General features: G+C 41.7%; 1 protein-coding gene across 4 annotated transcripts in view; it reads right to left on the bottom strand.

The window, feature by feature from the left end:
- Window positions 1–10409, bottom strand: part of SCYL3 (SCY1 like pseudokinase 3) — a 39877-nt gene extending 29468 nt beyond the window's left edge. For 3 of the 4 annotated variants that reach the window (XM_068541222.1, XM_068541221.1, XM_068541219.1), the window contains exons 1-2: window positions 9960–10409; window positions 4424–4641 (exon numbers count right to left, since the gene is read on the bottom strand). In XM_068541222.1, coding sequence (XP_068397323.1) covers window positions 4424–4588 — 165 coding nt within the window. In that variant the 5' untranslated portion in view covers window positions 4589–4641; window positions 9960–10409. The remainder of the gene's footprint in view (window positions 1–4423; window positions 4642–9959) is intronic. The other variant, XM_068541220.1, reaches the window with a different exon arrangement.
- Between the last annotated feature and the right edge of the window lie 6144 nt (window positions 10410–16553).

A 16553-nucleotide genomic window follows, 5' to 3' on the forward strand; every position in this document is an offset into this window, starting at 1 on the left:
TTGTCACTCCCCTTTGGCACACACAACGTTATGCAAAAATTATGCACAGATTCACAGGAAAGGTTAGCAGTTACGAATCAAATAGATCCAAGCTTCTGCTGCTCCAAAGAACAGAGGGAACAACAAGAGGTATTTGCTAAGTGTAACTAGGATATTTTCTCAATGAACATCAATTAAAGACATAAATGGCTCTTGTTCTGGTGAAGACAGGTGACTGCTGTCAGATGAGAGTGACTTGAAAGCATTTGTCCCAAAGTTACTGAATGCCTATCACATCTCATTCACTGTACTAGGTGCTGGTCTCTGAAAAAGGATTCTGAGTAAGGGCCTTTATTATTAAATATGAGTAGTACTAGATAATGTGCCAATATGTATACTTATCTATGCCCACACAGAGATGTTAAGTGTGTGACTCTAGTCTTGAATATAAACTATCCCTACTTTTCAGGAATCAGTTACCCAGAGAATTAATTCAAGCCTTAGGGGCTTAACTTTTCATCACCATTCTACCTCTAATTTGCTACTTCACTTTGAAAACAACACAAAGTAGTAGTTCTTAACTATAGATCAAATTCACTTGCAAGTTTTAAGACAGGGAGAAAGCCTTAATTTTACTCTATTAAAGAAATAATGACAAAATAACAAGATGCCTATACTAGAGGGCAAGAATCTTCAGGGAGAAATATTCTTCCTTGTACCCTTAAGATGCAAATCTGAGATAAAGACGGTAAGTATGTTCTGTCTTTAAATGCCCACTGCCTGTAGGTTAGATCATAAACTAGGAATAAAATGCAGAAAGGGAAAGGAATAAAGAATTCTACGTTGTTCCTTAAAAAACTAAAAACAGAGCTACCATATGACCCTGCAATCCCACTCCTGGACATGTATCTAGAGAAAAACATGGTCCGAAAGGATACATGCACCCCAATGTTCATTGCAGCACTGTTTACAACAGCCAAGACATGGAAGCAACCTAAATGTCCATCGACAGAGGAATGGATAAAGAAGATGTGGTACATATATACAATGGAATATTACTCAGCCATTAAAAAGAATGAAATAATGCCATTTGCAGCAACATGGTTGGACCTAGAAATTGTCATACTGAGTGAAGTCAGACAGAGAAAGAGAAATATGGTATGATATCCCTTATATGCGGAATTGGAAAAGAAATGATACAAATGAACTTATTTACAAAACAGAAACAGACTCACAGACTTAAAGAACTTATGGTTACCAGGGGTGGGGAAGGGATAGTTAGTGAGTTGATGACATGTACACACTGCTGTATTTAAAATAAATAACCAACAAGGACCTACTGTATAGCACAGGGAACTCTGCTCAATGTTATGTGGCAGCCTGGATGGGAGGGGAGTTTGGGGGAGAATGGATACACGGATATGTATGGCTGAGTCCCTTTGCTGTGCACCTGAAATTATCCCAACATTATTAATCGGCTATACTTAGATATAAAATAAAAAGTTAAAAAAAAAAAAGATTTCTATGTTGGAAAGCCTGCATTTGGGTGCTGCTGGAATACCCAGGTGGAGATATTCAAGAGGCAGGTGGAAATATAGATCTGGAGTTCAGACAAGAGGCTTTGACAGATATTTAGAGAAGAAAGGATGAGACTGTGAAGTCTGAAAACTGTGGTGGGAGCTGGCAAAGGGCCACTTCCACCTGGTGACCCCATCATACCTGAGGGAGGGGGGAATACTTCCCAAGTTCTCCTGAGCCGCTGACGCTCAGAAGCCTTGTAAGAGAACCAGATTTTGATCATGAGGGGAAGGAAATCATTTTTTAAAAGCTGACGATGTAGGGAAGTTGATTTACTGGAATGAGGGTTGTAAGTAGCATAGCAAAGGGCTGGAGAGGGAGAGGAACAGAAAGAAAATGTCAACTTAAGGAAGAGCAGTAAAGCATTTTCCAAACAGAATGCAGGCACAGCATTCATCCCTTCTATCTCTTTCTCGTGCCCACACAATGTGGTTCTCAAATATGTTGACCAACCTTTCCACAAAGCAGCCTGAACCCATCACGGAGAAGAGCATAATGTCTCCTAAGGCACTAAGCAGAGCACTGACATAGCATCTATATACCTACTCCGAAGTGGCTGCTTGGTATAAAGACACTCAGGAATCATTCTCTGAGCCTGTACTCACCATGAAGCCCTAACTAAGCACTTAGATTATATTATAGCAAACCACAGTAACCGAGTTCTGACTCAGGATTTATCATTCCTTATGGGCTATTGGTTAGAAATGAGTCATAATCACCAGTGAGAAAGTTATACTATTGTAGCTAATGAATTCAAGGTAAGATGAGAAGCTATGATGGACTTGAAATATTTCTGATGTTGTTTTGTGGCCAAAGGTTATACTTGCATTTCGTCTTTTTTCAGAGGTTGAACAGTGTGCTGTGATTGTTATTTTTTATTTACAACAGTGGAGGAAGAGTACAATCACTACCTAACAATATTTGGTAAGGAAAACACTGCTATATCTGCTTGAAACGGTCATTAGAACTATCAGTGGTAGAACTAGGAGCCTTAACTCTAGAGAAAGTGAGGCAAGTGACCTATGGTGTTTTAATACTTCAGGTATCTCGGAAATCAAGTTCCTAAAACCTGACGCAATGCCATACATTTCTCAAGTACTGTAACCTACATCTAAACTCCTTATCATTTTGTTGCCATTTCAGATTTCTCAGGTTCATGGCTCAGGTATTCAAAGCCACATAATGGCCTGAAGAACATAAGAGACAAGTATGAACTATTTGAAAAGGCTCAGAAGAGTATGCACAGATACCAAGGGGCAAAAAAATCCTCCCTCTCAAGCTTTGCAATTACTACAGCACGGAAATCCTCAAACATTGAGCGCAGGTCTTTGTTTCTTTCCTTTAGAACCTTTTTGACCTGTGTTGTTCTACTTTCTTGGTACATACACCATAAAGATTAATGTAATTTTCAAAAATCTTATGGTCTTTTGAAAAAAACCCTAAGAATTGTAAATCGCTAGTACTTTACTAGTAACAGTCGCTCTAAATTATTACTAAAAAAAAGTGCAACCTTATCAGATGAAAATAACAGGAAATATGTCAGATATTAACTCTACATACAGTTAATAAGACAGGGAGGCAAGGCGTTTTATCTTTTGCAAAATCACAATAAAAAATTATTAACAATTCCTAGTTGGGATGAAAAGAGACAAACACGTAGTCTTACCAAAAAGCACAATTACTTAGCAATACAACAGCCAGCTATACTTTTTACCACAGTCCATAAATGGAAAATGCATCCTGAGAGGAACGTTTTCCTCAGGAACCACCTTACAACTGTTAACTTCATGCCTGATCAGATACATCAAATACTGAACCGGTGTGACAAACAAAATGCCAAAATTATATTACTAATATTACATATTATAACATAGCCCTTTATAATCATAAAAAAAGGTACAAACCATTTAAACAGACCTATGAAATAGATACCAATGTTTCATTCTTGTTGATAGTACAAAGTGACTCAAGGTACGTAGATCATAACTCTAACAAAATAAAGATACCAAATCAATCTGAAAAGTACGCCTGCCATAGTAAACAACGAAGAGTTAATTAATGCGTGCCTTTTCAGAACCTTCCTGAAGATAATCTGAATGCCTGAATACCCAAAGAAGCAGCTAGCTATCCAAGGAAATATCACCTAATACCTTTGTTTTCACTGAATTTGAAAAGACACTTAGGGCTGTTTTCTTTAATTATATTCCAAGGAGAAATCACTTTTTCTAATAAGAGGCCAGGGTCCCCTGACAGTAGGTCAGCCAGCATGGCACTGGCACCCTTTACCGGGAGGAGCGCTTAGGAGGTGTGAGGCAGGAGGAAACCGAAGCCGCCAGAAGTTAACGCTCTAAGCTCCCTCGGCAAGAAGTAGAGCCCAGGTCACATTCTTTCCCCGGCATCCAGTCCCACATTCCAGTTTCACATTCTTTCTGGGAGCATCACAATGCCTCAGGAAAAGAAAAAACAGTAGCTACAGTTCCTAAAATATTTAATTTCCAGGTCCATCATCAATACACCGATTAAAATGTCCATACTTACAGCATTTTTGCTAAGCTAGATTAAGTCCCTTTATCTTCTATGAGCCATGTAAAATCACCTCCCAAACTTTCTCACTAAAAAAATAAAATAGGATAAGAGCTATCACGCTGAGTTGCATAAAGCTTCTGGCTTACCTATGGTACTTGACCTTGTCGTGCAAGTTAGAGACATTCCCGTGAAGTAAGGGCAACTATATTTTTAAAGGACATGAATAAAAATACTATTCCTTATGACCTACCCCCTTTGAACTTCATTAATTTCATATTTTAATAGAATACAAGACGACAGTAAAAAGTACTAACTATTAGGTAGTCACCTATTACAGTACCTTGGCAGCTTTATTAACCTTGTCTTCGTTTTCTCTCTTATACACAAAAACCGAAGCGAATTTGCCATCCTGCAATACAGCGGGGTAAACAGCAAGTCCAGAGGGTAAGGTGAACGGTGGTTCTTTCAGGGCATAGCTCTTCAAAGCGCTGTTCTCTGAGCCCATCCCTTAGGCTGTGAGGCAGGGGTGCTGCAGCTCCTCCTCAAAGCCAAGCAGACCTGAAAGAAAACAGAAAATATTTCCTAACATTGAGTCTCTATCTGAGACATGAGCTAGAGATAGCCGAGTACCCAGACCCAGGAACTCAAACCTACTAGTTCCTACAACCCTCATAAAGTAGGCTGTTTGACAACAGAAGTAGTAAATGTTCAGCAAGTTACCTGCAATGCTTGTCAATGAACAACTTTCAGCTCTAGAGAAAATACACTTAATCAAACAGACACAAGCAGTTACTGCTGCTCCCAACCCCCCACTGCGCACATGCAGAACTTTCACAGTGGAAAGGCGATCAAATACAGAGTAAGAACTCTCTTGCTCCCTAAAACCACTCATGTCCTGCCTCGCAGAGGAAAGTGTTGCAAAACTTGATCACTCAAAGATGATGAACTTCTGCATGTCTAAAATAACCTATAATTATAAGGAAAACAATACGAACTGGAGAATATTTCTAACAATGATGAAAAACACGTTAACAAATGGAAAGTGCGTATAAACCAAGAAAACACTAAACACCTGTGGATTAATGGGAAAGGAAACAGACTACTCATTGAACACAAATGACAATAAACATAAGAAAAAGTACAATCCCGTAACTGTCTTCAAAGTTAGGCTAAAAAGAGGAAAATGTAAAACTGTATAATCTCAAATGTTAAAAAGACAAGCCGGGGCTTCCCTGGTGGCGCAGTGGTTGAGAATCTGCCTGCCAATGCAGGGGACACGGGTTCGAGCCCTGGTCTGGGAAGATCCCACATGCCGCGGAGCAACTGGGCCCGTGAGCCACAATTACTGAGCCTGCGCGTCTGGAGCCTGTGCTCCACAACAAGAGAGGCCGCGACAGTGAGAGGCCCGCGCACCGCGATGACGAGTGGCCCCCACTTGCCGCAACTAGAGAAAGCCCTCGCACAGAAACGAAGACCCAACACAGCCATAAATAAATAAATAAATAAAATTTAAAAAAGACAACCCACACGTACATGAGATTCCAGAAAATGCAAACTACTATATAATGACAGAAAATAGATCAGTGGTTGCCTGGGGTGAGGGCAGTTAGAGGGGCCACAGGAGAGGAAAGGATTACAAAGGGGTATAAGGAAACTTTGGGGAGAATGGATATATTCAGTATTTGGATTATGATTATAGTGATGAGTGATCTATAGCTATAGCTATCTATATATATACATAGACGTGCATACACACACACACACAGACTAGAAAAAAATATGTAAAGTATTAACAGAGGTTTGTTGTGGGCATCAGATCATGGATGATTCATATATATATATATATATATATATATATATATATATATAAACATAGACATACATTTGCTTGCACCTCCCAAATCTTCCATAAAAGAGCATATCTTTCTTTACAACAGATATACAAACTCACATGGTTACAAAAGACAACGCACAGCAGTGCAGCAGTACTGGTGGAATAGCAAAAGGCCTACTGTGTGCACAGGCACCTACTGACTGGGCTTGCACTCTGACGGGAGCCACCATCACAAGGTTCCAACCAGGACTGCCTTTTCAGAGTTGGCAGGTCACACCATTTACCATACAGAGCCAAGAGCCTGAATAGTTATGTGGAAATTTCCTATTTTCCAACATTGGCTCAAATGTTTTTAAACCTGTATAGGCCAAACAACACATGTCTGAAAGGTTTGTGGCAGTCAGTTTTCAGTTCTGGCTTTACCATTATTTAAAAAAAAATAAAATAAAATAAATGAATAAATAAATAAATAAAAGATAAAAAGAGTTCTTACTAACTCTGGCAGTGTGGGAAACAAGCTGCTAGTTCTAAAAAACAGCCCCAAATTCTATGTGGATCTTTAAAAAATTCAGTTTAAAATCTGTATCCTTTGGGTAAATATAAACCCAAGAATCATTATATACTGACCTTCTATTTGGATTTTTTCCCACTTTGGTGAAGTTCCATACAACGCTTACTAGGGCATCAGAGTATGTAATGCTGCTCAAAACAGATACCCCAAACAGAGAATTTCAAGGGCCTACAGACCCACATACGTCACTGAATAAGGAACACAACACGTATAAGGGCTAAAGCTACCTAAAACTGGTTTTTTTTTTAAACCCAAGAATGTTTCTGAGGATAAGAACTAAGCTGGATTTGTAACAAATTCACTGAGTTCCTACCTACCAAGCAATTTCTCTTTCTTAAGAATGATAGAAGTAAAAAAACAAACAAACGAAAAACAGTATTAAAAAGTATCTCAACTACAGTTGACCCTTAAAAAACGCAGGGGTTAAGGGCACCAACACCCTCTCAGTCAAAAGTGTGAGTATAACTTTACAGTTGATCCTCCACACCTGCAGTTCCACATCTGTGGATTCAACCAACGCAGGGGATTCAACTGCAGATCATGAAGTACTGCAGTGCATATTTATTGAAAAAAATCTGCGTGTAAATGGACATGTGTGGTTCAAACCCATGTTGTTCAAGGGTCACCTGTGTATCTAACACTCACCTTTCTACTGGGACTACAAATAAAATTAGCAGTTATTTAGGATCTTGGAGAAAAGCAATTACCGTTAATTCCCCCATTCTGGAGGTGCTGTGGCGCCTGCAGCAACCTCCCACTCCCACCCCAGTCAGGAGGGTCATGTTTAGCACCTGCCTTCTTCTTGGGCACAGTTTATGGGTCAAGGGCCTACCCTGGGCCAAAGGGCAGTCTAATCACACATGAGCCATCTCTAGGACCCATGACCTGGATGAAGAGCTAAGCTGGACAATCACTGTCTGCCCCAGGAATCTGAATGAACAAGAGATATTTTTGTCTGTTAGCTGCACAGCTGAAGGTAAAAGGAGGCCATGAGGTAGAGTCAGGGCTATGGCAAGCCAAAGCCACGTAAAAGCAGAAAACTGGCAAGTACAGAAGAAGCCAGCTGGCAGCAGGAGAAGGAAAAGCAAACACCGGGAGAGTAACTTAGATTTAGACCGTCACGTTACTACTCCAACTCGAGGCTACAAGAAGCCCAGCTTCAAATCCACTGCCTCACTGCCATCCTTACAATCATGGGTAGCCTGAGGCACACCTGAGGTAGCCTGAATGGGTCCATGTTCTTTGAAACCAACTGCCATTTCATAAGCAGGAGTTCTTTCTAACTCCTCTTGTCTGAAAAACCAGTCAGACTAAAGAAAGGAGCTAGAGAAGTGCTTCGAAAAGTGTATATCTGAAGCTAGTCTAACTTCCTTCTCTCTCTTAGCCACATACAGCTTTCCAAAATCCACACATTAAGGAATTGCTGCAAGAAAATAATCTTCTTGGCAGAAAATCATGCCATTCACTTAGCTTTAATATTAATCTCCAAAGGAGATAAAATGGTCCCAAGAGTCAGGGGCAGGCTCTGGCTGAATGAATGGCAGTCAGCAGAGGTACAGCAATGGACATTCAATGAACTTAGTCATTTCTAAATAGCAAAATACCTTCTTGTGGGAATACTGGGCCTTACAACACCTATTAACCTTTCATTTAATATTCTGAATTCCACTATAAGATCATTAACAATTTAGGGTTATAAAAGCTTTAGGAAGAGGTTAAAACTGGCAGTTTTTCTTAGCAGTATGTATTTGGGTCTAAGACCCCAAGAAATGCCACTTAAAAATTGAAAGGAATGAACCCCTTCCTTGTGAGAACTCAAAAGGCTGACATTTTATTGGTTTGAAAGCATGATTACTGTTGACAGAAGTCTACTGATACCATCCGTGCAATGCTTACAGAGTAGCTGGGTTATAGACTATGTCCAGTGCAAACTTCGCTACGGGGGAAACAAAAAGATGTGCTGTTGACTGCAATCTGATGGTCTTAAAGCAGTAATTCTTAACTTCACAAAACTGTACCCTAAGAGGCACAAAAACGGTTGCTATCAACAGTACTTTAAAAATGGTAATTCAGCTAAATGGACTTACTGAAATGTAATACTGATAAACAATAACACCTGGACTTCCAAAATACTATCATTTTTTGTCTTGAGGAGTAAAAGGGGAAACACCAAATCGTTTAACTTTGAAATTAAAAAGTTACAAAAAGGCAGAAAAGGATATTTTAATATTAGCATGGGTATTTTGCAGAATTTACCATCTCCACTCTCTATCATAAAATGTGGGGTACACAGTTTCTGACTTGAATACACATGATGGTCTTCTCTTTAAAATGCTGTTCACCTATCTTCCTCCATCCTTTTGCTTCCTTGGGCAGCACATCAAGTTTCTGGGCCACCTGTGGGATTAAAAGCCCTTGTCTAGGTCACTGGGCAACTCATACACTAAACTAAGAAATCAGTGTTCTCTGGGGAACTCTCCCTCTGTTCTTTTCACAGCAAGTAATCTAGATGATCGTTATCCTAGCTCCCTCTGCTTGGAAGTTCCAACGATAAGGGCTTGCACTGTGAGTTCAAAGGACACCCGGTATTGACTGGTATTTCGTTATCTAGTGATAACATTACTTCGGGCCCTTTGCTTTGATCTGTTTCACGTATATATTCCCTATATTGAACTCAGTCCGGCAATACATTATGAAGCCTTTGCGTAGCGAAAGAACTAAGTATGATTTCAGCTAAGACATGGGATGTTATGTGGGTATGCACACGGGTCCTTAAAAAGAGCAGTAACAGAGATTCCACAATTCAGGACCCAACTCTAAGTATTCACACGGTTTCCTACATACGATTTTCCCAGAACTGTTTCATCTTCATTCTAAATGCACTACCAAAATGCACTACCCAAAGACAGGAACCAGCTGGGCCTCCGGGGGCCTGGCACTGGTCTCAGATCGAGAATGAAGGCAGCATCCCAGCGCGGGCGCAACCCCAGGCTCCCCGCGGCTCGGCCCCGCCGCGCACACTCGCCCCACCCCCGCGGCGAAGAGGGCGGCCCGGGCGCGGGGGCTGGGGGCCAGCGGGGGTCCGACTGCGACTCCCCTGGGTCTCTGAGGGGCGGTGGCGGCGCTCCCGCTTAGCTGGCCCCTCACCTTTCACACCTGCCCGCCAGGCCGGGCTCCGCGGCTTCCTTCGATAGCTCCGGCCGCCAGCGCCGCCCCGGGCGGGGGTCGCCCGCGAAGCCCAGGTTAGCAGGGCGCCCCGCAAAAAGCAGGGGGAGACTGCGCGGAGGTCGGGAGCAGAGCTCAACCGGCAGCGACGCCACGCCGAGCTCGCCCCCGAGCGGGCCCCAAGTGCGGACCCGAGAGCGGAGCGCGCGTTCCCCCCACCCCCCCGCGCCTCGCTCCCGGCCCGGCCCCCTCCCCAGCGGTCCAGGCCCGCACTGACGGAGGACGGAGCGCGGGGCTCCCTGTTACCTGCGGGAGGGCGGCGGGGGAGGCGGCCGAGGATCTTAGCTTCGGTCCCCTCTTCGCCCCCTGCTGACACCAACCACCCTTGCCTCCCCCGTGATACTCTGGCCACTACACCCACAATCTTCTCAGGTCCGGTCTCTCCGGCACCATAGGGACGGGTCCGGTAGCCGGACAGGATGCCAGCCTTCAGCCCTACAACGCCACCACTGGTGCAAAAGAACCCGGAACCGAGATGGGGCGGCCGCGCCGGTGATTCTCAGGCCGGTGCCATCTTGAGTATGGGCGGCGGTGCTGGCCCTGCGGTTCACTCTCTGTCCGCAGCCGCCTAGTTGGTCAGTGAAGATGTCTCTTCTCTTGGGCTCTGACTTGAACCTGCAACTTTGCTTTGATTTTAATTTTCAGGCTTTTAACCGCAAGGTCTTAACTGGATTTCCGCCCGAACCTAAAATGGCCGCCGGTCGCCTCTGACAAATAGAAAGGGGGCAGGACGGAGAAGAGGAGTACTCTGGGAATTGGCGAGGACTTTTGGGAGAGTGACGTCGCTCACCCCGCAGCCTTGATTGGCTGCGCTGCGTGGGCGGAAGTCGTACGGATCCGCAGCTGAAGCTGGCAGAGGTAGAAGTGATTCCGGCTGAAGCCCTTTCAAATGGGAAATCTGAAGTTATGCTAAAACCAGCAGAGAGTCAAACTGGGACTATTAATATTAATAGTACTTATTATTAATATTGACGGTTTCTACTTAATAGGGTGTTGTGCGAATAGAATGAATATACGTGATAGTTTTAAAACTACATGGCTCAAACCCAGTATATTTTCTCTGTTATCTTGCATATGAGCTTAGTAGTAGTCATCGCTACTATTTAACGCTTTTACAACCTCACAGTTCACAGCTGACCTAAATCATTTGATCACCTAAAAGTTTTAAATTCTTTCTGGTCTGTTACAGTATGGATAAGGATCCCATAGTTTCTTCACTAGATTAAGTGAAAGCAAATATCAAACCCAATTTTGTCCCTTATTCGGAAATGAATATTTATTAGAAAGCAGGCACAAATAGTATTTAATCTGTCCTATTAGCTTGTTGAAAGTCGAGCTCTCCTTCCTAGGTCAGCACTGTCCTATAGAAATAGAATTTGAGCCACATATGTAATTTAAAATTTTCTGGTAGCCATATTTAAAACAGTAAAAATAAAAAGAGGGGCTTCCTTGGTGGTCCAGGGGTTAAGGCTCTGAGCTCACACTGCAAGGGGGTACGGCTTCCATACCTGGCGGGGGAACTAAGATCCTGCATGCCACCTGGTGCAGCCAAAAAAACAAAAACGACAACAACAACAGCAACAAAACTGTAAAAAGAATGAGGTGGGGTCAATTTTAGTATTATATTTTAACACATAGCCAGAAGGTTTTCATTTAAACACGTACCCAAAATAAAAAATTATTAGTGAGATATTTTACATTTTTTGTACTGTCTTCATAATCTGATATGTATGTTTTACAATTTAAACTGACCATATATGAATGCTCAAAATTCACATGTAGATAAAGATTACAGTATTGGAGGGTGCAGTTGTAAATGGTTTGACCACCCTTGCACTAGAAAGCTGAGAAACAGAAGTACAGGGCTGCAGAGGCAGGATTCTGTTATCATCATAGCTACCGCCAGCATCTGGCAACCAGAAATCTTCCAGACCCGTGGTAGAGCCAGGACCAATAGCGATGAAGCCTCAGATGGCATCTCCAAAGGCTGAGGACTCGAATTTTTAGTGCTCACCCTGTTTTTTCAGGAGTGGAGAGCATTCTTTTGAGAGCTCATCTCTAGTATTCATCATGATAATTAATAAGCTGTTACTTTTACCAATCAAAAGCCATTTCTGGCACTCACTCTGATAATTAGCAAAACATCCGGTGTCATCAGAGATCAAGGTGACTAAAGTATTTGTAGCTCCATCTCTGGAATGTGACCTTTCTGGTATGATGCTAGCTAACTACTCCTGGAGTGTGGATTCCTAATTACTAGAATGCCAGCAGCTTCCAGGGCATAGCTTCAACCAAATGACCCACACAGAATATTACACTGTCCTGAAGAAATTTAAAGTCGACCACAGACATCATGATACCCACGTTGTAAGGAATATTGGCCTGCTTTGTAAACTGTAAACACTATACAAATGTTATAGAACTTACAACCTTATGTTACAGACTATGTTTATTCCACGGATATTTGACACACCTTTTCTGAGCCATGCACAGTGCTGACCGCTAAGAAAAGAAGGAGGAAAAAGATAACAGTCATTGCAGAAAAGTGGGTTCTTTGAGGGGTCCAAATAAAACTTTTCTTTTTAAGTGATTGAGGAGGTGCTAGTAGCTTAGTGCTAGGAATGTTACTTTCGCTTTTTGAAGTGCCCTGTGCCACCACCAACAAATAAGTTTCAATCTACTGTGTGTGAAGCTGGGTATGAGCTAAATGACTCTACACTTCCCTGGTTACTCTGAGGCTTTTCTGACAATTGTTTCTTGTTCATTTAGTTAGTCAGCATATACTTTAGAAGTGCTCACTATATGCCAGCCTCTGCTCTAGAGACTGGGGAAATATTACAGCAAACAAAACAAGATAAATTTCCTGCTCTCACAGACCTCACGTCTTGGAGGGGAGGTGGCAGGTGGCGGCGGCCATAAGGGGAGAGACAGATGATATATAAATGAATAAAGATAAATTCAGATAATGGTGAATTCCATGAAAAAAATAAAACATGGTAGTAATAGCAGCTAACACGTGTCGAGTATTTACTGTGCGTTAGTTCATTTAAGCTGTACATCAATCCCACTTTACCCAAGAGAAAAGTTATGCACAGAAAGGTTAGGTAAGCTGACCAAAGTCACACAGCTGGTAATGGCATAGAGTAGTTTGCCTACAGATTTCATTTTCTTAACCATTATGCAATACTGCCACCCCAATGTGATAGAGAGTAATAGGGTAAGGGGGAAGACAGGAGAGGAAAGGGAGTTATTTTAGACGGATCTCCAAAGATGGCCTCTGAAAAGGTGATGTTTGATCTAACACTGAATGATAATTATGTGAAGATCTATGGCACAGGGACAGCAACGGTAAACATCCCAAGGCAGGAACTAGCTTGATGTGTCTAAGGAACAGGAAGAGGGCCAGTGTGGCTGGAGTATAGTAAGTAAAGGGGAGAGTGTTCACGACGAGGCCACTAGGAGAGGCTGGGGCTTGAGGGTCATGGGAAGGCGTTTTGGGAAACCACTGAGGATTCTAAGCAAGAGAGTAACAATCTAGTCTACAGTTTTAAAAACTCACGCTGGCCATTATATGGAGAATGGATCATAAGAAGAGAGAAGGGCAGCAAGGAGACAGGTTAGGGCCTTTGCTATGATGATAACAGAATCCTGCCTCTGCAGCCCTGTACTTCTGTTTCTCAGCTTTCTAGTGCAAGGTGGTGGTCAAACCATTTACAACTGCACCCTCCAATACTGTAATCTTTATCTACATGTGAATTTTGAGCATTCATATATGGTCAGTTTAAATTGTAAAACATACATATCAGATTATGAAGACAGTACAAAAAATGTAAAATATCTCATTAATAATTTTTTATTTTGGGTACGTGTTTAAATGAAAACCTTTAGCAATAGTCTATGTGGGGAATAATAGTGACTTGGGCTACAGGACAAGGAATAGAGATGGACTTAAGTAGTCAGAAATATATTTTGGAATAGAGGGCTATGGACTGAACTGTGTACCCCCAATTCCACCCCCCCAACTACCACCATCAAATCTAGATATTGAAGTCCTAAACCCTAATTCATGTATTGAAGCCCTAACCCCATTTGGGGATGGGCCTTTGGTAAATAGTTAGGGTTAGATGAGGTTATGAGGGTGTGATCCTCATAATGGGATTAGTGCCTTATAAGAAGAGACACCGGAGAGCGTGCTCTCTCTCTATCTCTGCCACATGAGGGCAGGGTGAGGAAGCAGTCATCTGCAAGCCAGGAAGAGAGCTCTCACTAGAACTGTGAAGATACAAACGTCTGGTGTTTAAGCCCCTGAGTCTATGGTATTTTGTTTGGGCAGTGCAAGCCCACTAAGACATAGAATGAATGGTATTAGCTGGTAAGAGGGAGTGAAGTAAGGGATCAAGGTTGCTGCCTTGGGTTTGGCTCTAGCAATTGGATGCATGGTGAAACAATAACAAGTTTGCAGAACCTGTTAAACATCCAAGTGGAGCTATCAAGTCGGCTGATGGCTATAAAGGCTTGAAGAATCACTGCAGAGGCCCAGACAGGAGACAAAAATTGGGGCATCATGGTCTCATCAAGTTGTAAATATCCTGATATACTGTATGATTCAGCTATACTCAACACAGAGAAAAACAACTGTAACACAACACAGTATCTGAACAAATGAATTTAGAGACTACTGCCTCTCTGTGTAAGATTCTTTGTCCATATATAATATTCTTTACTGTAGATTCCACATAACCAGTTGATTCTCACAGTATGCTTTCATTGATTTTTGCCATACTCTTGTGTTCATGGTCAACCTATGGTTGCAACTGGTGAATGAGTGTAGTTTTGATATGAAAGGTGGTTACTATTTTCATTTATATTAACAGTTAAGATGAAAATGAAACAAGAAAGACATATGTTGGTTGTGAGTTATCTTCTATGCTGAAACCAATAATATTTTTGAATACTAGAAGAATATTTCCTCAATTTCTAATGTAGGTCAAGAAAGACTTTTAAGTTTAATTTGCATTGTTATTAACATTCTTCATCACTTTATTAACTCTAGACAATCAACAAAACATTAAACAAAGCCCTGATTTGTAGCATTGCTGATTTCTATAGTGTAAATACTCCCACCATGGCCAACTTCAAGGTATCAATATGACATCACTGAATGCAGAGTTGGGAAGAAATGTGCTCCCACATTATATAGTATTTCCATCATAGAGCTATAAAAGATGTAAATAACCTCTGAGCATAGATAATAATATAATATAGTAAAATAAGTTTTAAGTGATGAGTTCTTAGTCTTTCTTACCTTTAAAAATATAATATATTTAATGATGAGTTTATGTAATTTAATTTTTAACAATGGCTGTGTTTAACAACTGGTTTCCAAAATTCCTGAACATTTAACAGTCAGCTCTCATGAGCCTATATGAGCCACTCTCATGAGTGCACGCTAACTAGGTATTCATACTTTCTGGTTCTACTTCTCTTTGTAAATTAATAAATTACTTCTTGCTTTTTTTTTTAATTAATTAATTTATTTTTTGCTGTGTTGGGTCTTCACTGTTGCACGCAGGCTTTCTCCAGTTGCCACGAGCAGGGGCTACTCTTCGTTGCAGTGCACAGGCTTCTCATTGCAGTGGCTTCTCGTTGCAGAGCTCGGGCTCTAGGCACTCAGGCTTCAGTAGTTGTGGCACACGGGCTCAGTAGTTGTGACTCGCAGACGCTAGAGCGCAGGCTCAGTAGTTGTGGTGCACGGGCTTAGTTGCTCTGCAGCATATGGGATCTTCCAGGACCAGGGATTGAACCTGTGTCCCCTGCTTTGGCAGGCGGATTCTTAACCACTGCGCCACCAGGGAAGTCCCTTACTTCTTGCTTTTATATGCATCAGTCCTTTTTGAGTTTGTTATTTTTTTTCTCCTAGAACTTGATCATAGCTGGTGTCCAAACTCTCAATTCCAATCCAGCAAAGCTGAGGACCAGACACTAGAATCTAGTATGCACGACCATCTATGGCCACCTTTCAGAGACGTGTCTGGGAGACACACGAGCCTTTCTCAGGTCATACCCTACAGTCTGAACTGTGCATCATTTTCAAAATCACAGCACCACTTTCTGACCAGATCCCATCTGGCTAGTTCCCTGTTTTGCTCTCACTAAGACTATTTTCAACCTCATTGCATATTTTCTTCCAATATGGCAGGCTCCAATGTTAGCAGATCTTGGTTTGAGCCCACTTTTGCTACTCACTGTCTGGAGTATTCTTGGGCAAATTCATTTTACTCAACCTCCATGTTCTCAGCTGCAAAATAAGGATTAAAGTAGTACCTACTTGTGTTTGTGAGGGTTAGATTAGGTAAAGCATGTAAAGGGCTACCACATGTCAAACATTCAAACACTATTACATCCTGTTATTGCTGTTCTGTGACTGGCCCAGACCCCAGGGGGCCTGGCTTTTTTCATCAGAGTTCTCATTCCTTTCATTCTTGAACCTTTGCCTTTCCACGGCCTTAGGGCTTCAAAGCCTTAATGTGTGACTCATATTTACCTGAGAGACCCCATTCTATCTTTTTAAACAATTGTATTTAAATGGCTTCTTTCTCCTCTGCTGTGATACAAGTTCCACAAGGGAAATAATTTTGTTTTGTTCATTGATCTAACATTCATTGTAGGATGTCAACAAGCATTTATTGATGAATGGTGAATGGAAGTGTGGAAAGATAGATACTAGTCTGTTTTGATAGTCACTGTGTGGGGTAGGGAGATGGAATTACTTTTATTCATGATATATCTGCATATTTTGTGTTTTTTGTGATATAGTGAGCATAGATTCCTTTTGTAATT

The sequence above is a fragment of the Eschrichtius robustus genome, chromosome 3 (assembly GCF_028021215.1).
Source record: "Eschrichtius robustus isolate mEscRob2 chromosome 3, mEscRob2.pri, whole genome shotgun sequence".
NCBI lineage: Eukaryota > Metazoa > Chordata > Mammalia > Artiodactyla > Eschrichtiidae > Eschrichtius > Eschrichtius robustus.